Consider the following 22,572-nt stretch of genomic DNA (forward strand, 5'->3'; position numbering starts at 1 on the left):
CGCTCAGAGTTGAGAAGTTACCTAGCGGTAACACTCCAATAACATTTTACTTTCTACTGACTCTCGTCATCAGAGAGGAGATCGCGAGGCCATTGTGTTTTAATACGTCTAGAAGTAAAATAAAGGTAAAATTACTTTTTCACTCTATCGTAGTGAATGAACTTTACAGAAATCTTTTGAAAGGAAACTAAAATCCATGCGATTCATATATTTATATAATAAATATGAGATTGTTAATTGTGCTAATCGGTGCGAGAGGTGTAACTAACACTAACTTTACAACCGAACTCGAATTCTGTACCATTCTATACGTGGAAGATTCTGTCATATGATCTACAAATTGGAAGGAAACTTCGGAATTAGAATCGTCTTGAATAGTACAGAGAAATAAATTCTTTGAAAGTAAATATTAGTAAAACGGTAACTGAGATGTTGCCTAAAATGAAAGTTTTATAATAAAAACAAAGCATTTATTTGTAACAGGTACATGTAATTCAATTCTCTTTCATTCTTTAGAGTTTCGCAATTGCAGCGAAATATCAGTTCGATTGAAATCAACATATTCAAAGAATATTCATCTACACAAAGAGTATTGAAGCTATGTGACTTATTTAAGAATGTATTGCAGAGAGTCGCCTATTGACTACTCAGGAATATGAGCTTGCGCTCGGTTGGTTTAATATAAAGCAGAGTGCCCATATTAGATTGGAAAGAGTCGGAAGAAATCTTGGAAGCATCAAAAAAGTAGAGGAAGTGTTGTTTTTAATGGAAGATCACTAACCCGAGTCCGACAGTGCACTCAAAACGCGAAAAAAAGAAAAGTAGCAAAGGGACTAGCGCAAGGGTATGCAAACGCTAGATACAATGCGGAGATCCCAGAGGTTCGAATCCAGCTGCTAGCCCTTACATTTCTCTTCCTAGGAGCTTCTTCCAGCTTCCGGGCGCCATTCACGCACCTCAGTTTCGAATCGATAAAAAGAAACAAGAAAGAAATGGGAAGGGACAATATATATAGGACTGTATCGTTGCTAGAAACTGAAATGACAGTTATAAATTGCAAAATAAACGTTAAATGGTAGTCGATACAAATTAAACAGGAAAAAAAACTCGAATAGAACTTAAGAAAAGAAATATTTAAATTTCTCTTTTCAACATTACCTGGTAGCAACATATCCAGCGGACTGCGCACTACTCACGGCTTTTTCATAAATTTCTTTGGCTTCGTCTTTTCCTTTTAAGTAAGCTTCATATTCTATCCCGTTAATTTCCCTGTAAATGTTAACTTCAAATAATTAGGACATATTTCATAAATACATGATCAATCTCCCAATAATCTTTTGAACAAATTGCTAAATTTATTTAGTCTACTTTGAACATTATTTTATCTATTCAATAGCAAAGCAAAAATTAGAATTATGAGCAAAAGGAGAAAGTTTTGTTTACTTACATAACAAATGAAGTAACAAATGCAGTTTTAGGAAGATTCATGCCAAAGGAAACTTCTTGAGAATTGTTCAATGGATTTACAACCTTACTCATCACAATTGTTGTTGCATATCTATATCTAATATAAGAATCAATGTGTAGGAAGTATATTTCGGGTCGGTCCTCTGGTCTCTAAAAAATTAAAAACACTACTTTTTTTTCTGTACAAAAAAAAAAGGTTTATACTTTTACTTTATATAAAATAACAGTACTCGGACTCATCAAGCGCTCCTAATAAACCCTTTGTAATAGAGAGCCCATGAAGATTTACTTAGATTTCAACAATCAAACAATTTCTTTCTTTTCCTAAAAAGCCTATTAAGAGACGAACAAAAATCACTGCTTCCCGTTGCTTTATACAAGAACAGCGTTGTTTAGACGAAGATAGTTGGGATTAAGTAAGGAAATGTTTTTCTGGCACTATTTCACAAAATGATACATCTATGTAAAGTAAATCTATTTGTTGAATAATGCCTGTTTATTTTTATAAATACATCATCAACAACAAGAAATAAGAATTAGGCTTATGATTCGCAAGTTCCAGCAAAGTTTCATCCCATATTGTTGCTCTGTCGTAATCGTTTAAAATTTTCTTTTCAACTTTCTTTCCTATTGTCAAATCTTTCCAAGACAGAAAGTACTTCCTTATTTCATCAATACCAGCTGTTGTACATCTGTTAGCTTGTTTTGACCCTACTCACCAGAGTTTACATATCGCAACCATTAAAAGTTCTGGAGCCACTACAACCTCATAAAATTAGAAAAACTGTTTCTCTACTGGAAGCAATAGTGCCTTTCAGTGCTGTAAATAAGTGTTTATCAAAAATTGTAAAATGTTTGTATTTCTCATATTAGGGGTAAAGAGATAATTTTCCTGTAATATGTCTGTATGATAGTTTATTTATTATTGGACTTGCGTTAAATAATTATTTAGTTACAAACAAGACAGATGTCCAACTAGAGGAGAAAAAATCACGAGTTTAGGTGTTGGTAGTGCTATTACTCCGTTCACTCCGTAACTAGCCTTACTTTAGCTAGTTTAAGTACATATATTTATTGATAAGTGCACCCTAACGTAATCACAATTTGGTTTTAAACCCAGTAAAAAGTGTTATAGTTTTTTAAAAATGGGAAAAATAAAATAATTTGAGATAAATTTCCGCCATGCTAGCAATTGAAGTAAAAATTATTTAACTAATACACAATCCATTGAAGGACGAATGAAAGTATATTTTTCTTGGACTAAACAGTGACATAAGTAAACAGTTTTCTACTGACAAGTTAACATTAAATATCAAATTTACAAAATAATTACTAATTTCGATAAATAATAAAATTAAATTAAATACGAACTCCAGAACAATTGGCTGCCTCATACTGAGAGAGTCCGGAGCATAATATTAAAAGAGAAAAATAATATTTCATAGTGCAAATTGGCCAAGATTAAAGAAACCTGAAACACACGAACATCAAAATTGTAATAAATATGTATAATGTAGTCTTGACTTTTAAAACTCCACAATAAATAGTAAAGTTTGCTAAAAAGGGTGATTATAAATTTTAACACAATTATTAAAAATATAAACAGTTAATTGGTCAAAATACTCTCTTGTGTTTTGTTTTTACGCCGTTTATTTATTGAAGTATTTTCAAAACCTAGAATTTCTGCGTAAAATGGCTGAAAGCACAAAATTGATTCAGTTAAGTGGTACCTCTGCTCTACTGATTTTCTTAAAAGTTATAATTTTACTTTCATATTGAATTTACATTGTACGATAAAGGTACGAGCCGTACATTACTCTTAAATTTCTTTTCGGTTCGGAGTGTTTAAAGTTTTCAGCTCTTCATCTCTAGAACTGTTAGCATCTAATCCGAACAACTTTGGTATAGCGAATTTCGGTTATTAAGGTATCCAAAGACGTAATAGCTAGAAACTCCTTTTTTGTCTCAGCGACCAAAACACGGAAATGTATGAGGAATAGTAAAGGTTTTTTTTAAGGAATATAAAAATAATGTAAATGTAATCAACAAAAAAAATTGAAGGGAAATGTTTGTCAAAGTAGATACTCTTTCTTCATAAGTATATACAATTCTTTATGAGCAAGACCTTTGTTACTAGAAACTTGAGATGGCTCTGAGAAAATCAAGAAAATTCATCCTAGAGATTGATGGACTTAGTGCAAGCTGCTAAAATGATAATTTACGGCAAATTTGAAGCAGTAAAAAGCAGCTTTTTGATTAATCATAGCACTTCAAAGAATAAGAATGATACGTCAGAACTAATAATTAAGTTTTTTACTTTTTCTTGTTGCTCGTAAGATGTATAATTTACTTTAACGGTTGTAATTTGTGAGATATTGATTTGACGGAGGCAGAAAAGAACGACCTTAGTCTTAAAAAATGTTTTGATCATTATAAAGTAAATAAAACGTATGAGAGATTATTATTTCATCGTCTTTCACAAAAACAAGGGAGCCCCTGTATACTGTAGTACAGGGACTGGATGAATTGTGCTAATAAATTGGGATGTGTTTTTAGTGAAATTTTTGTTTCAGTGAGGACAACTGGAAAAAGAAATGAATGGTATAAGGGAAAGTTTAGTGCCCTATTACCAAACGACTAACAAACAACGAGCTTCTAATGGTATTTACCACAACATATACAAGAGGCTGGAAGTGGATTATTTGGATCTAGATTGGGTAGGTCGCAAATCAGTAGTCTGATTAAAGTAAGGGCTGAAGCCCTCAATTTCAATTTCAAACCATATATTTTTGGGAAAATTACAATTGCTCGATGTGTTATCTTAAAGAAGTCGAAGTAGTTTTCCACTTCTTGGGACGTTGTAGATGATAAGATTGAGGTTCTTTGGTGCACAGTACTTATTGGAAGATGAAATGTCGGGTTTTTTGAATGGTGCAAACAGGGCGGTGTTGGCTGGCTTTATAAGGGACGCTCAAGCTTATCGTTCCTCTTTTGGTTAGCCAATTCAATATTAAATGGTACATGGATTAATGAGGAAGTAAAATATAAATGTAATTTTAAAGAGAAAAATTCATTTAATTTTTATTATTTTAATTTTCTTTTGCTTTTTATTATTTACACTTTGTTATTGTACTGTTTTCAATTGAATTTAAATGATCTATTTTCATACTCGAAATTAGCACTCCTGACAGACAGCCAATGGCTATGTCAGTTATTACTTTTGTAATTTTTTTTTCTTTGTAAATTATTAATGGATAAAGTACAAAAGTTTATCTATCTATCTATCCATAGAAGAAATTCTCGGTTTCTTCAACACAAGAGAGGTAATTAGGTCGACGATATTCCAAGAGGTTATATGGAGAGAGTATATCCTTTTTTATGGAGTTATGTATTGTATAAAGAGTTTTTGATATTATCATTAAGTTGTATCATTCACTGTATTGGATTTTTCTCGAAAACGGGTCCATCGATTTTCTTTAAATTTTATATATTCATGTAGTAATACAGATTTTATGCGAAATATATCTTGAAAAAAATGAAATTTTGGGGGACATATGGAAGCAGGTCTGCCTCTAAAGTGCCATTTCCGTGTGTAAAGAGTTAACTCTCTTTTGTTACATTAATTCAGCACTATTTTTATGCACTCTTTAGACTAAACATAATAATCAGTTGAAACATTTTCCAGGTAACTTCGTAGTAAACTCTCTTCTAATGTGTTGTTTTAGTTTATTGTTCGCTTCTACCTTCTGCACATAATTTAAGAATGTAAAATGTTTTCCAAAACTCCGAGTTGGAAGCGTTTCAGACTAACGGAAGTTCGTTTGTAGTTCACTCTCCCGTCTTTATGATAGAGCCATCTATGTCAAGGACAAACTGCAGTATGAATCCAGATAAGATAGTTCAAGGAAGCTGATACTGTGAAGATAATAGGGAAAACTGAGAAATTGGAACTTTCCCGCAAATGTATACCACAATTTTGGTTAAAGAACTCACCTTTACCCAGAACTTTGGTGGTGAAATTAACATTTTTGAAGAAGTTAATTTAAGTTTTAGAGAAATTTAAAATGAAAACTTAAGAAGGCAGGGGTGGAACTGGTCCATCTTTTTAAGAACGTTTTCTTTCCTAGAAAAATGATTAATCCAAATATAGTTTTCATTATTTTCACATTTATAAAAACTCACTTAAACGAGAATAAACTTTAAACAAATACATTTTTAAATAAGTAGATTTTTGGGTGGATTCTGCGAGATTAAGGTTTAATTCTAAATTATTGTTTTATCCTATGCCGGACGTCGGCATGCGTTGTCGAGCTGCTTGTACAGTTAGGGCTACTGTATTTCGTCTAGGAGACCGTCGATTTATTCTTCTGCTGTTTAAACAGATTGTTTAGGGGCACGTGAAAAAGTAATTCGGACGCGATCACATTACTTATTTTTAAATTACTTCAAGTGGTATGGTTACATCCTTCGACACCTGGATATCCCCCCCCCAAAATAAGTCGTTGTAAAGTAAGATTCTCTCCTTCCAAAATCAATTGATGGAAATAACATTTTGTAACATTTGAATGAATTCCAGATAATTTACCAATTAAAAATTTAATATTGCTATTAGTCTAAGTTTTGTGATCTTTCAGAGCAGGTAGTAATTTCTATCACTGTATAACGAAGTATTTAGTTTATCCAATTTTTAAAGTGGAATTTCAATGAAATACAAGAAGATTCCCTAACGACAAAAAGATACTTTCACCGATTGGTCTGTAAATATACGTTTGTGTTGTGAGTTATTGTAAGGATAAATAAATCCCATGAAGTTATTTAGAAATATTAGACATATTCATCACCAAGGTTTCTACTAGAAGTTCAGTTTTTATAAAGAAGACCCAATATACGCCGCCAAATAATCATTACAAATAATACTGTAGAGTGGGCTCCCGCGGTCAAATACTTGGGAGTTGTTCTAGACAGATCTCTAATATCCACTTCTCACTCTAACGCAATAGTACAAAAGTGTAAAAGCCTAATAGTTCAATTGTTTTTACTACTAAATAGAAACTACTCACTGAGTGTTGCCAATAAAACGTAGTTATACAGGTCCTGGTTTGACCACCGTCTGCCTCCCTCAATTCCTCTGCCCAAATCCTCGCAATTGAAAGGCAAAGTAAGATTCGGGAATTCGATTATGGTTCTAATTATATAAAATTTGGGAGACTAGTATTAAGATCTAATTAATATAAATTTGGTGAGTTCGATTTGCTATAAAAGGGAATAATTACCTTGCAAGAATATAAGTACAATTAAATTTATAGAGAGAAAGAAGATATAATTTAAAGTTAATATCATTTAACGCCTAATAAATTTAATTGCTAAATCGTTTATTGTATTCTGAAGGCCATCTAAAGCTTTAAGTCATTCTTAGTGAACATATTTAATTTTAATTTTTTTAAAATTAAATAAATTATTCAAAGGTGAATTTAGAAAATTTATTTGTCAAAGCCCTACATAAAAAGTAGAGCACGATTCTTTGCTTTATTTATAGGCCTTGATTAAACAGGCATTATACAGAGAAATATTCAGACCCAAGGTAAAATGCAGTTTGTTATTGCAGATTTTATTAAAAATATAATTTTTTATTGTACATTTAGTTTACGAGATTCATAAATAAGGCTAATTAAATTAATATATAAATTTACAGCAATAAAATCGCTACTTTTATTGTTATAATAAACTTTCTATGATTCAAAACAATAAATTATTATTAGATGGCGTACATTTTATTTCTACATTTTATTAAAACAAGTTTATGTTTAAATGACTGCATACGCGGGATTCGAACTGGGGATCTCCCGCTTACAAAACCATGCTCTTGATCACTAGACCGTAATCATAGGTCATGAAATCTTGCATACGGGGTGCATTAAAATGTGATGGTTGCTTTTATTTGATGATAAAATAAATTTATTCTGACTTAACCACAACCATTGCGCTACATGTTTTAAAATCTTCAATTATTATTATTTTTGTTCTTTGCGTCTCAAATAACATTTTTTGCAGTCATAGGACCTCCCAAAACGTGTATTTTTGGTGGAAAATTAATATTGAAAACCGATCATGAATAGATAAAATTGTAACTTTGATTTTAAATATCTCGACAAATATTAGGGATATTGAAATGGGGTCAACATCATTTTTCACAATGTTTGTAGTTTTCATCATTGTTAAAATCAGTGGTCCTTATGAAACCCCGATCAGCTTCTTGGCCTTAACTCTGCCAAAAATGAAGATCTATATTTTTTCCTAGCCTCAAATTCGAAACAGAAAAAAAAGAAGAATTTTTGAGCTATGCTTTTCTTGCGTGTGGATGAGATCACGGCCTTCAACTGTTAACGAATGATGGGGTTTGGTCTTTTTTGAGGAAACAATTTATCTCCAGATTTAATTAGTTGACTGACTAAGAAACCTTCTTTGTCTGTTTAACTCGGCAATTATTCAGAATTTTTTTTTCTTCTTCTTTTTTGGCCTCATGGTGAATTCAGAAAAGTTACAGCTTAAGTAGATAGTAACATTTAAAATAAAATAGTACTTTTCTTCTTATTCAATCAGAAAACCGTTATAATATTATCATTTCGAAATTTCTTATAGGAATCATGTTTTCATTCATAACTTGGAAAATATCGCTCACACAAAACACCATTCAAGTAAATTATTTAAAAAAATAGAGGAATCTATTTCTTAAATAAAAATCACACCTCCCCATTTGAAAAAATGAAGTTGGTGCCTGTATCTCGCGTCAGGAAACACCGAAAAAATTTACAAATTAAATTTGGATTTCTAACAAAAAACTAAGGGGTCACGTATTTTTTAGTTTTTTTTCTAGCTATCTTAGTTTCCGAGAAAAAGTCGTTATCCATATAGCTTGGGACACCCTATATAAGTGTATAGATATTTCTTTTTTTCTTTATAAAACTTATATTTTGTTTTGAATAGATACATAAAGTATATGCGTTTATATCTTTTGATAGAAATACACAAAGAAGAATTTATCTGGTAAATATTTTATTACTTGTGACTGAAGACCGGATCTGTTAATTGGACAACAGATTTTTCATTTTGTACGTAGCAATAATTCATAATTTTCAAGTCATTAATTCAGTCTCCAGCTTTTGTTATTCCATTTTTTAGTCTGGGAAATACATATCTAAATTTACCGATCAAAGCACCTCATTAATTTTAAAGCATTTTGAAGAATGTGTATATTGTAAGAATAATGAACTAATGGACTGTTTTCATTTTTACGTTAAATGTCCCCTTTTTGCCTCACAAAGAACACATTTTGTGCCTGAGTTGGTAAATGTAAATTCATCATTTTTATTTGTTACCACAATGAAATCACTCTTAAACAGTAAGCCTGGCAATTTATTTTTATTTACAATTCATTCATTAAAATTTAGGAATTTTCTATTTAATTGATAACCACAGTATTAATGAACTTTATCTAATCTAAATAAAAATTATTTAAAAATATATAATTTATAGTTTTTTAAGATATAATTATTATTTCTTTTTACTTTATTTTCTATTGTTAACAGGGAAGTTAATTCAATTTTTGTTTATGAGAATTGTTTTTAGTTATTTCTAATTTTGTTCCATAATTTTGAACTTTCATAGGTATGTTTGGAAATGTAAATATGGGTCAATCCCACTGTTATATACAGAATTGTATCGAAACAGTGTTTAATAAATAAATAAATAAAATATTCCATTTTTTAAAATTGTACCTTAACCATAAGGCAGGAAAGGATTTAGCTCTGTTGATAATGGCTGCAAAAGAATTAGCTGTCAGCTGAGGATACAACTGTCTATGAGCGAGAACATCATCCGAAGACCGGCATAAGAGGAAGCTCCAGGAAGCCAGTGATTTCAAATTTGACGCCTTAATAATAAAATAGTAATAACAGTAACCAAATAATAATGGTAAATAGGTAATGACTCAGGCATTTGTGCAATTATAAAAGTTGTGATTGAAATTTGGCTGCATTTCATATAAAATTCATAGTTTAAATAACATGCATTTGCTTGCAAATCCCGTGATATAAATCAATTTTGTAGATTTGGAATAATTATTTTCAATTATTTGGAGGAAAATGAAGACGGCAACTTCTTCTTTTATAGAATAATATTTTTGTACACACAGACGGAATATAAGAGTTTAATTATTGTATTTCGCGACATAGATTTTTACCATTGTATTATTTTTTCAAACTAATTTGATTTCCATTATTATCTTGCTTCTTTTGCTGTTACAGTTCATTTACTGCCCGAAATTTCTCCTTAAAACTTTTCCGTCAACCTTTCTACATTTCGTTGTCAATCATAAATAGGTCTTACAACGTTGTACATTTGGATCCCCATTTCTCAGCTGTTCATTATTTCACTTTCAGTTGTAATTTTCTTGGTATCCATATTCTATAAATTAGGAAAGGGAAGTTCATTACCTTTGAAAATCTATTATTCTACGTCGTGAATATCTCTTATAATTTAAAAGGCCAAATATTAGATTATTTATCAGAAAACAGCTATTGAGTAGTAATAATATTTATTATCGAGTTAATAACTACTCTTGCGGAGGTCCCGGGTTCGAATCCGCTGCTGATCCTTAGATTTTCTCTTCCTAGGAGCTTCTTCAGCTCACTGTCCGGTGATGGACAGTGTTGTCAGTAACGAGAGAACACTGTCCGGAGGCCGGCAGTGCACTGAAAAAAACTCCGGGCGCCAATAACCTTAGATGTTGGCGCGCCTTAAATCATTAAAAAAAAAAAATAACTACTCTTAAACTCGATTCGAGACTAACACACATTACGCCGAAATTAAGTCAGGTTTTACAAACTTTCATGACAGCTCTGTTCTTCAATTAACTGCCAACCTCTGAAACCTTGCTGAATACTCTTGGTGCAATCAGTGCTCAGACTATTTTGTTTTTCGCTTGTCTCGTATGCAAGGGTGCTAGTAAGACTGCAACGAAAAAATGCAAATTTCCCAAAATCAAGAGCTGCGTATTGCTTTTGAAAGTGTTTTGTACGAAGTGAACCAATTCTCAGGAGCTGGAAGTACGTAGACTATGTACAGAACAATACTCTTTTTTCGAGTGGAGATAGATCTACAAAGGTTTGTGCTACTAACTCGTATTGAAAACAGACCTAGGGTGACTAAAACCCAAATTACCACAGCAAATAAGTCGTAAGTTAACAAACAAGCAGCAAGTGATAATTGCAAATGTACCACAAACGCATGGACTTATTCGGACCATTCATTGTTGTGTATGGCCACTATGCGAGTATGGCAATGAATTCGATAATTCATATTTTATCAAGTTTCGCCAATAGCGAGATTATTTCGAGTGTTTTTGTTACTTTTCACTGATGCACTGGTGTGAAACCTTGGTAATCTCCAGACTTCTTTCTATTCAGAGAGATACTCCTTTGTGGGAAATAATTTAATATATTTCTCTTGAATTAGTAGGAAAAGAAATAATTTGATTTTTTTTTCTAAAGGAGGCTTGGTGTAAGCATTGTATTCGCTTCATCTCACTATGTGAGTTAATATTTAACATGTTATATGTGAGTTAATATTTAACATGCTATATGTGAGTTAATATTTAAATTATTTTTGTGTCTGAAAAACTTCTTGGAATTAGTTTCTCTTCGCTAATATTTGACACAAGAGAAATTTAAATTTAAGCTGATGATTTTAATAAGACACAAACCTGATCAATCGTGAGTTGGTAATTTTCATAAAACAAAAAAATAGTTGTTTTCTTTCATTTATTTGATCAAGAATCGGCAACACCTACTTATATTAATCATAAAAATAAATTATTTTTTCGTTTTTATATTCTTTGTATGTTTTGTACATTTATACTGTATTGCTCTAAGTTTTAAAAACTAAATTTTTGACTAATATACTATTTATTTTATTAATCAACAGTGTAGGGCCATCAGTATAACTTTCATGCGATCACAGCTTCAGTAATTTTAGGTTTTAATCCTACAGAATTCATCTAAATCAGTCTACCTGTGAAATCCGTTAAATACGCGTCGTAGGATCGGATTTTTTTATAATAGTTGGGTAAAGGGGCCAATTACGCTCCGACCTTATCTTATATTTTTTTATTTCTCCAATGCTGTAACTAGTAACAATAAAGTTAATATTATTGGATTGCTGTTACCGTGCGGGAATCTCAACCAAATACTTATTCGGACATCGTACCACTAATTTTTTTTTTTTTTTTTTTTTTTAAAGAGGGGTGAAATGCATCTTACGCACATTGTGCCGGACTCCCTCGCGGCCTACCGGCTAAAACACCCCCCTACTACCAGGCCTAGCCTGGATTCGCTTGTGCAGCACTACTTCAGGCTAGGCTCCTGTTCCTTACCCACTAGGGGTTATCCTCCTCTCCATCCATGTCTCTTCTTTTAAGGGTTAGAACTGCCCTTGTAAACATCGCCACAGCATTCCACTGCGCCCTGCCAGAGAGCATTATGCTTTGGAAGCGCTCAGGAACCCATTGACCCACTCTTTCGTACCACTAATACAATAAATACGACTAGCAGTAATAGTTAATGGGTGCAACTGTTTGATTTTTAGCGAACCCATATTACCTCATTATTCCTTTTATTCACATTATTTATTTATACATTACTCTACCTCATTGTCATTCTTATATATAAATTGTCAGGTAGATTAAATGAGATTACACGAGGATTCGCCAGAAAGCCTACGCTACCACTACCAAACAGATCCGTTTAAATAGACCTGGAAGTCTGGTGAGGGGCTCCTGGGCCCCTTATGAGGAGCCATTCTCAAAGAATGAACCTTTGTTCTCAAGAATTCTTGTAGTTTCATTATAAAGTACTCCACACTTACCTGAAGCTTATAGTTATAAAAGTTAATTACAGAACTGTTTCCAGGTAGTGAAAGTATATAAAATAATTTTGTCTACTTTAATTTAATTTATTTCAACATTAATGGAAAATGAAAACATAAATTAAGTACATAAAATATTAATACAAGCCAGAAAACTTTCCATAAGAAAAATGGAATGATGAAATAAAAAAAAAGATGCAATTTCTTCATTAATTGCGTATAAATTTAATGAATTATTAATTTTTAGGCGACTGAACTTGATAATTCTTTTTTGGTTTTTTTCTTTTGAAGAATTGCCTAAAGGTGTACATCTGATGAGTTATTTAGGAAACATTTGAGATGGTACTACTAGATGTGTTTGTTCACAATGGACAGCACACTCCCACGAAGCTAAATCATTAAAATAAATCATTATCTCATTATAAAAATAAAAAATAAAATTTTATCAAAGGTTGAAATCACTAAATTTCTAGTGATAGTAAATGAAAGATTTGAAATATTCATTTCGCTTCTCTATGGTTTTTCGTTTGTGGGATATTTCGCGAACACAACACACTTAGGTAATTTTCTATGAACCACTTCGGCCTTAGAGAATCTCAAAACAGTTATTTCCGGTAAAAATTCGATTTCGAAAATTCGACATGAACGCAACCATCTCTCAGGCAAAGGAATGTGAAAGTAAAAATCATTCTCTTTTCTCACATCTCGTGATAGCAAATATTGTAAGGTGTAGATAGGTTTTCCTTTTGGAGTTTTCTTCGGCATTACATGTTTTAAGAAATTATACTTGGGTGGTGTTAAATGACCTAAAAAAATTACTTTAAAACGCACTCTATGAAGCATTCTACCCACCGTTAAGTGAGGAAAAGAATAATATCATTTGTTGCAGACTGATACAATCTTAGTAAACAAGACAGATAGTAAATGTTTCATTTATTTATTACTTATTTTCATTTACCGTTTTATTTATTTATTTTTGTTAATGCGAAATTTGTTGCTATACATTAAATATTGAAAAACTTTTCAGAGCAAGAGGCCAAGGCAGTTACATATTTATTCTATGACGAAGAGAAGGTCCGTTTGCTGCCCTATTTCGGGAAAATAATTTTATGTGGTTCTAAGAGGACATTTGTTAATGCATATTGTACTCTGCTTGATATAAACGTATTGCAGTAATGTAACATTCAGAATTTAAGTTGAATTTGTACACAAGATACGAAATTTAACTACACCTTTTTATTTATTAGTGCGAGTTATACTATAATGTAATCAGAAGTTCTTAAAACAAGAATTCAGGAAGAAACTCGACTCTGAAAATTTTTTATGTTCTATTTGATCACAGGATCTCTTACAGGATCATATGAGTTGAATATCTTACAACGTCAATTTCTAGGCAAGGAAAAGATAGTATACCTATTGCTTCTAAGCTAAATTTTAGAAATTATATTTTCAACAGAAATATTTGTTCTGAGGTCTTCCAGGTCCGTAAAAGTAGTTTTTAGAAGATGTATTAACGTACTACAAAGTACCTACGAAAAGCAAAATCGCAGAAAGATAAAACTTATATTCTATTTGATCCCACCAATCCAATAGGCTTTTATCGCCAACAGCCAATCTTTTTTGAGATAAATTTCTTAGTTGTTTTGTTTCCACCAGATACTTTTGAAAGGTAACCATTATCTAACAGTCAACAGAAAAGACATCTAGGATGAAAAATTTGTAAGAGCAGTACCTGATTCGTACTCGGACTCTCCGCGTGGGATCCTCTAGTGCACAAACTACTGAGCTATTCATACTATGAGTGTGAAAATGTAAAAATATAAATAGTAGAATTGAAGAGAAAGAAGCACGCATACTAATATTATAATAATAAAGTATTTGTTAGTTTGACATTTAATACTGTAGATCAGTGGTTCCCAAAGTGGTCCCTACGGACCCCCAGGGGTCCCCGGTATCATTTAGGGGGTCTGTGGAAAATTAAAATTGATTTGGGGGTCCCTGAACAACGTCAGGGGGTCCGCGCAAGATTCAATATAAAATAATAAAACTGTGATCCATTTTTATTATTATGGAAATTAGAAACTAACAAGGTGACCAATTAAATTTAATCAAAACTAAAAGCGTAATATCTCCGTTTGTTGCAAAACGTTTTCTGTAAAAACAAAACTTGGGAAGAGGAGAATGTTCTCAGTTTCCAAATCTTTCGAAATTGCAAAATTTCGTAGCTTACTGTCAACACTTAACGGCTCTTCATGCAGACCTGAACCAAAGATTACTCGTGGAGATTTGCGGTTGCTACTCACAAACATTGAGCCGGATATAAATAAACTTATAACATCTCATCAAGTTCATCCAAATTATTAATTTTTTTAAATTTTATTTTAAACAAAAGTTATAATTTCAATAAATACTTCTTCAACAAAATGTTTTTTTAAATTTGTAATTTTTATACTATGCATTTATGTAGCTTTTTCACTTGGGATCCGTGGACAAGTTTTGACTATAAAAAGGGGTCCATGGGCAAGTTTTGACTATAAAAAGGAGTACATAGGCAAGTTTTCACTATAAGAAGGAGTACATAGGCAAGTTTTCACTATAAGAAGGGGTCCATAGGCAAGTTTTGACTATAAAAAGGGATCCATGGGTCAAAAAAGTTTGGGAACCACTGCTGTAGATGAACTGAAGAAACAAGACAGAATTTAACTATACTTTAATTTAATTATAGTTGAAAAAAAAAATTAATATTAACTAAAGATGGAGAAAAGTAATTATTTTCTTAATCATATAGAGAAAAAATGAATTGTATCTGACCAAAGCCCTTACAACTTGTACGAACGTTCTTAAAAGGAAATAATGGGAATTAGTAGTCTTACGATTCTCAACCAAACCAGACTAAAAAAACACGGAATCTTACTACGTTATTACATAATGATTGAAGGAAAATATAATACTTACTTTCCGGGAATAGGACAGAAATATCTCAAAAATTCTGGTAAATTTGAAGCAAAATTAGGTAAAATACAACTCACTAAGTGAGTACATTTTCCAGGTAAATCAGTACAATTTTGGTAGGTTGATGTACCCTAGATAAAACATATATACAATTTATTTTTAAATAACTATGTCTATTTCTATATAACTGTATAACGGCAATACTCACTGGATTTGCTGATATGGTAAATATTTGAGTTAAATTTTTTACTGGTATTGATACTTCCATAGTTTGGTTATTCAGTAATATTTGGTCCAGCCATTCTAAATCTGATAATGTCAGATTTCCTTTATTGATATCTTCAGGTGGAGTAGAACTATAGAGAAGATCTAAATCAGCTTCAAAAACTACAAATGGAAAGAAATGATACCAAATCACAAAATTTTATTTAGGTTTAATTCTTAAATCTTAAATGAAAATTTAAAAACTAAGAAATGCCAATTCCAAATAAAAATCTTTCGAATTCCTCTTTTTATTGATTACTCCTGGCTATTAACTAATGTTCACATATACTGAGGATTTAAACATACCATTTTACTGCGAGAAATACTTAAAACAAAAATCTTATTCAGTACAACTGCTATACTGACGGAGATTTGTACTCATGATACTTTAAAAAACCAGTTTGACAGTTAAAAAAAAAAAAAATGCAAGAACATTAGAAAGTACCCATCTTGATCGGTACTCTTCTCAACAGTTCCCTTTAGAAATTTGGCGTCATACAATTAAGGTATGTAAAAAAAGAATGATTTTGCCTTACTCCAGTATTCAATTATAATGCAAAGTTTTCTTAAAACATTTAGGTCACTCCAAATAAATGGAGAATTCATTCCTTTTTTACAACTTTCAATTAAAAGTGATACACCTTTATTTTTAAACCTGATATTCGGTTTTAACAAAATAGTTTACTTCACAGTTACAAGAATACAATTAATCAACAGACCACACCTGAACCTCCAAAAGTAGCCAAAATCAAATATTGGAAGTGACGATGCTATTTCACCGGAATATGAAGGCTAAGGTTTCTTTCTTTTTGAAGTAAATAGTTACACATTCTACAAACTTTGCTTTGGGGGGGAAAAAATATGTACAGAGTACCTCAAAATATTTATTTCCGATGAGAAATCAGTTCGAAACAATTTTCATGAGGAAAATATATCTTCTATTTCAAGTTTCTACTAATCATATGGTTTTTTAGGCAGCAAGACAAAAAAAACATTGAAAAACGTACTATGTTCAACTGCAACAGGTTCGTAAGATGGTAATGCAAATGTCTTCATGGAAGAAGAACCTAAAAATAAAATTATTTTTAAATAAAGTTATATTACAGACGGCTAATATTTTAAAAAACCAAACAAACAATACAGCATTCATCTTACATTATGTTATTGAGTGGAGTTCAATCATTCTTGCCTTTTAAAATAACAACAGAAATGAAGTGTACAATGGTTATTAAGAATGGAAGCGTGATTTGCTACGATTTGTAAGATAATGACCATTAATCGAAGCCTTTTACTTCCAAATTATAAGGTAAAAAGCTGTATTTAGTGCATTGCTAATCTGAAAAGTAAATCTGGAACTAATTTTCAAACCTTTGTTCGGTCCGTTTATTGTGAGTTACTGAAGGGTTATGCGGTGTGGGAGGTGAATAAATGAAAATTAAGGGTTATTAATATGTTACATTGAAAATTAATATGTAATACCTAAAATAATACTTATTTATATATCTTCACTAAAACCAAAAAAGTAAGTTCAATACTTCAATATATTAATTGCGACTAAAGATATTTAAAATTAAGTGTATCATCATTCTCCCGCAGAGAAAAAGTCCCATCTTTGCGAGCTTTTCAAACTAATAGGTGGTCACTGCACATGCAACATACTTTTGTTTTTAGTAAAACATATTCCATATTAAGGCGCTTTAATATCTGAAGTTATAGCTAATGGGGAGCAATATTTTCAGAGATCTGCCGGATCCAGGGGAGCGATTAGATTTGAAGCGAGGAAATATAGTGATTTATCCAGTAGACTACTCTTATATTTAACATGCAATAGGGTAGTTATCAAATATAGTTTTAAAATGATTTTTAGAATAATGCTATGTGGCTAGAACTATTATCAATTATTTGTTATATTAAAAAAAACATGTTTTTCTTTTTAAATTTCAAGTCAGCTGTTTTTGTAAGTTGGTTCTTCGGGATTCATTTTTTTAAAATAAGCCTACATTTTATTCACAAAAAAAAAAAATTAAGGTTTATTCACATTCTTTTCTTTTTCAACAGTGTAGTTGTGTGTGAAATTGTAATTTGGAGTTATACATATGAATTTTGGTTTATAAAAATAGTTCTTGTTTAAAATATTTCCTAACATTTTCTCAAATATTTCAAAGAGATAGACCAGAATTTTTTTTTTTTATACTTATTAAATATATATATATTAAATTTATATATATATATTAAATATATATATATATATATATATATATTAAATATATATATATATATATATTAAATATATATATATATATATATTAAATATATATAAAAATATTTTAAACAAGTACTATTTTTATAATCGAAGGCTAATTTGCTTAGTTTCAAAATCTAACATTTTGTAAAATATTTCAGTTTAGATTTTTTTTTATTTTTTTTTTAGTGCCATTTGTGACTTTCTTATATTAAGACAATCTACTGTAAAAATTGATTACTGGCCCATCTAAAAGAGTTTTCAATGAATTAAACAACTTGATAACTAACACTGTTGAGTGCTCGTAAACACGTTTTCTTGTAAAACAAACGTAATTTCTCATACGAAGATAAAAGGAATCCTGGAAAATGATATACCGTTAGAAAGCCCATTAAACAAGGAAACTTTTATAAAAAGTGCCAGCACCTAGGTCTGATAATGATCACGTAAGGGCCTAATGAGTTTTCTTAAACATTTCGATTACTTTTATTTTTCCAGCATTCGGAGGAAGATTGAGGCTGTTTAGAGAATAACTTATGCTTCAAAATGGTATCAATTTTTAGAAAATTTATCTGTCTTTCTAACCGTGTTATCAGAATCGAATTCGGACTAAAACTTTCTGAGTAATAACATTTTTATTGGAAAAAAGTAATGATTTTGAAAAAAAATTTAAAGTGACATCACTTAAGAACGGTGGAAAATATGAAGTTGTCCAATACGTCATTGAACTCCACTCTAGGGGTGCGTTCCACTTGGCGACCACAACGACCACGACCACGACCGCGATTTTGGCCGTTCCACTTGCTTGTGAGCGTTGCGATCGAAAACCCAAGTGGAACGGACTGTGGGCGTTTTAACCGTTCATGTAAACATTGCATATGGCGGCCTCGAAAATAAGTTAGAAGCTTGAAGAGGTTATTTTTTAATTTAAACCCCATTTATAAGCAGTTATAATAAACTTTATTAATTATTGGTAAAGTTGACTTATATTAAAAGAATATATATAATTCAATTTTTTATATTACATTTTAGTGGAGTATTTATAAAATTTACGTTTAAATAAAATTAAAATGTCTTTTGTGGCAACAGTTGGATATTTATTAATAATGCTTTAGAAAGTTCTTTATCTAGTTCCGATTAAAGTCGAATGTAATTTTACAAAATCGCAATGATAAAAAGCGAAAACTTAGGCCACGTATTATTAGCTATCAGAGTAATTGATCTTTATTCAAATGAAGAATTTAAAAGTTATTTCAGGTAAATGATTTTGTGTTATTCAGTGATTTAGTGTGTAAAGGGATAAGTAAATATTTATTTATTTATTTTTTGTAGACTTTCGAGAAACACATTCTATTATTTACATGAAATAATACTTTCATTTACATGAGATAATTTTTTCGGTCGCCATATTTTGTTTTAAAAATTGCGCCAACTCTGAACGCCCACTTCGACCCAGCTCTATAGATGCGGCGTTGTGGTCGTTGTGTGGGCGAAAATAATGACGTCATTAGTGACGTTTTCGCCACGACCACAACGACCGCGGTCGCCAAGTGGAACGCCTGAAAGTATTAGTGATGGGCAGAACGAGTCCGCGTTTGGAGTCGTTGGATTTGAATCGGTTCCAGGGTTGGAATCGATTCCAACAACTCGTTCACTGATTCCAGTCCGTACTTACCCTATGCATTAGTACAAATGTCACGCATTGTAATTAAATAAATCATTAAAAGTTAGCTTTTCCAGTTAATAACAAAACTATATTTCTTTAACACACATTAAGTAGTTCCCTAATTTCCAATTGATCTGATAAATATAAAATTAACAACGTAACCAAATATTAACAAAAATAGGCTAGTCAAATATAAAAATTAAAGCAACTGCAGTTTTGTCGTTATCTAGCTTGACCACCGGAGTTAACTTGATTCAAGAAGAAAAACGCAAATGGGTAGGAAATTATTCCCATAAAAAAAAATTATAACCCTTCAAACAAAATGATAATTACTCATAAAGAAAGAAATATTTATTTACTATGAATTAATATCAAGCTTTTAAAATAGCTTATTATTTTACAAAAAGAAAAAGCTGTGTGCCAAATCTTTAACTTAGCGGCTGGACGCTCTTTCTCTTATCTTCATTGGCGAAAGTTAAATCGTGTACATGTCATGACGACGATCAAAGTAATACTGAGCTAAAAAATAGTATTACCTAACTGGTTTACTTACTGCTGTATCCCTCCCACTCTATCACCTATTTCACAAACATTCGTCGATTGGAAGTAGGTTTTAGTTAAATATTTGTTTCATTTGAAAACAAAAAACATTATAACGCTTTCTCAAGATGTTTTTAAGTTTTAAAAATTTGTTTTTGTCCATTACTCTTGTAAAATACGAAGAATTTCAAATAAAATATAATGTACAAACACAAATGATCTAGAATGCAGGTGGAGTCAGTCGTCGTTGTCATGGTGATGGAACCGTTTAACGACTCCGGTTCCAGCTCCAGCATTTTCTATTGGCTAGATTCAGTGAACGAAAAAATGGAACGAGTCCGGTTTCAAAAGGATTTAAATCACTCCGGATTTGACTCCACCAATTCCAGTGGATTTAACCAATGAAATTGCTGGTGTTGGGCCGGAGTCGTTAAACGGTTCCATCACCATGACAACGACGACTGACTCCACCTGCACTCTAGATCATTCTGTGTTTGTATATTATATTTTATTCGAAATTCTTCGTATATTATAAGAGTAATGGACAAAAACAAATTTTTAAAAATTAAAAACATCTTGAGAAAGCGTTATAATGTTTTTTGTTTTCAAATGAAACGAATATTAAACTACAACCCATTTCCAATCGACGAATGTTTGTGAAGTAGGTGATAGAGTGGGAGGGATACAGCAGTAAGTAATCCAGTTAGGTAATACTATTTTTTAACTCAGTATTACTTTGATCGTCGTCATGACATGTACACGATTTAACTTTCGCCAATGAAGATAAGAGAAAGAGCGTCCAGCCGCTAAGTTAAAGATTTGGCACACAGTATTTTCTATGTTGGGAATCAGCTGGTTCGCCATTGTACGTGTCAGTGTGTTTAAATTTTGCTCTGCAAACTTATTAATTTATTAAGTGTTTCTAGTGACTATTTAATGTTAAATTGTTTCTTATTTTGTTTATTGTTATTGTTTCTTTTTGTTAGACATTGAAGTGCGATGACACATTGACAATTTTTGTAAATAGTTTAATTTGAATAGACTTATTTTTCGTAGGTTAGGTAAGTTATTTGAATTTAAAATTTTTAGTAGTGATTGGACACTTAGTTCCAATAGTAGCCGCATGGCTCAAATGGAACTTACAAATTCACCAGGCATTGAATCACATGGTTCGTGCAGTGCTAGTGGTATTTTCACTAGTAATAATGATACAACTAGTAATGATGTTTTGGATAAAACAAATAAATCAGTGAAAAGGTCAAGCACTAATAAATCTGAAATTCTGAAAAAGAAAAATAAAATTAAAACCAAAAGCACTGATGGGCAAAGAAAGTTGACTCGAACCCAGTCTCTACAGTCAGTTAATTCCGCTGTTTCCACTACCCCTTTCAGTAATACTATCAATTTCTGCACACCTAATCCTTTTGCACCTTTAAGTGTAAAAGATGACGGAGAAATCCCGAACGCTAATGCATCGGCCAGTGAGAAAAAATCACCTAAGCCTCCTCCAATATATATCTCAAACGTGGAAGACTACTTACAATTCTGCACTACACTAACTCAACTTCTTGGACCTTCATCTTTCGATTGTAAATCGAGAGTTGACAAGGTAATGTTATCAACAAAGACCATTGAGGGGTACAGAGCAGCAATTAAGTTCTTACAAGAAAATAAAGCACAGTACCACACTTATCAGCTAAAGCAAGAAAAGGCGTTTAGGGTGGTATTAAGAAATCTACACCACACTATTCCAACGGAAGCCATCAAAGAGGATCTGGAAAGATTAGGGCACAAAGTGAGAAATGTCAGCAACGTGAAGCACCCTGCTACTAAAGCATCACTTCCTCTGTTTTTTGTAGACTTGGAACCACAAGAGAATAACCAGGAAATATTCAAGATCACGTCAGTCCTGTACACTCGAGTTAAAGTTGAGGAACCCTACAAAACAGAGGAAATAATTCAATGTAAAAGATGCATGCATTATGGCCACAGCAAATCTTACTGCAATTATACTCCTAGGTGCAAAAAATGCGCTAAGTATCATTTCTCCTCTGAGTGTCTCCAGCCTAGGGACATCCCACCTACATGTGCGCTGTGCCAAGAAAGGCATTATGCTACCTACAGGGGCTGCACAGTGCATAAAGATCTTCAGCGACTTCGGAGAAAGTCAAGGGACCAAAACGGCCGCAGTCCGCAGTTGCGTTCACAACAGGGAGCTGCTCCACCACCTACAACAAAAGACTTTCCTCCATTACCTCAGAAGGTCCCTACAACTACAACTTCGCATCCGCATCCATCTCAGCCTCCAACTTATCAAAGGCCTTCTTACGCTGGAGTCGCGGGGTCTCCGACTAACCTTTCATCCGCTTCTACTGACGTTACTATTGTACTGACCTCTTTCATTTCTGAATTCAAATCACTCATCAATCCTCTCATCAGCCTTCTCACTACCTTAGTGACTGATCTCATTCCTCGACTTGTAAAATAAATTCCTCTTCACTTCATTTCCCCCCACACTCAC

The 22,572-nt window shown here is 32.0% G+C and overlaps 2 protein-coding genes across 9 annotated transcripts in view; both read right to left on the minus strand.

Annotated features, from left to right (window-relative positions):
- Window positions 1-6,753, minus strand: part of LOC141453369 (inter-alpha-trypsin inhibitor heavy chain H4-like) — a 31,225-nt gene extending 24,472 nt beyond the window's left edge. The window contains exons 1-4 of one of the 2 annotated variants that reach the window (XM_074126508.1): window positions 6,528-6,753; window positions 2,839-2,938; window positions 1,448-1,617; window positions 1,159-1,269 (exon numbers count right to left, since the gene is read on the minus strand). In XM_074126508.1, coding sequence (XP_073982609.1) covers window positions 1,159-1,269; window positions 1,448-1,617; window positions 2,839-2,910 — 353 coding nt within the window. In that variant the 5' untranslated portion in view covers window positions 2,911-2,938; window positions 6,528-6,753. The remainder of the gene's footprint in view (window positions 1-1,158; window positions 1,270-1,447; window positions 1,618-2,838; window positions 2,939-6,527) is intronic. The other variant, XM_074126509.1, reaches the window with a different exon arrangement.
- Window positions 6,754-12,453: 5,700 nt separating this feature from the next.
- The window catches only part of LOC141453379 (inter-alpha-trypsin inhibitor heavy chain H4-like), a 40,210-nt gene continuing 30,091 nt past the window's right edge, over window positions 12,454-22,572 (minus strand). For all 7 annotated transcript variants that reach the window (XM_074126539.1, XM_074126535.1, XM_074126537.1 and 4 more), the window contains 4 exons: window positions 16,611-16,670; window positions 15,548-15,726; window positions 15,343-15,470; window positions 12,454-12,777 (listed from right to left, as the gene is read on the minus strand). In XM_074126539.1, coding sequence (XP_073982640.1) covers window positions 12,750-12,777; window positions 15,343-15,470; window positions 15,548-15,726; window positions 16,611-16,670 — 395 coding nt within the window. In that variant the 3' untranslated portion in view covers window positions 12,454-12,749. The remainder of the gene's footprint in view (window positions 12,778-15,342; window positions 15,471-15,547; window positions 15,727-16,610; window positions 16,671-22,572) is intronic.

Source organism: Rhodnius prolixus, unplaced genomic scaffold (assembly GCF_049639745.1).
Source record: "Rhodnius prolixus isolate KJV_2025 unplaced genomic scaffold, Rpr scaffold_3, whole genome shotgun sequence".
Taxonomy (NCBI): domain Eukaryota; kingdom Metazoa; phylum Arthropoda; class Insecta; order Hemiptera; family Reduviidae; genus Rhodnius; species Rhodnius prolixus.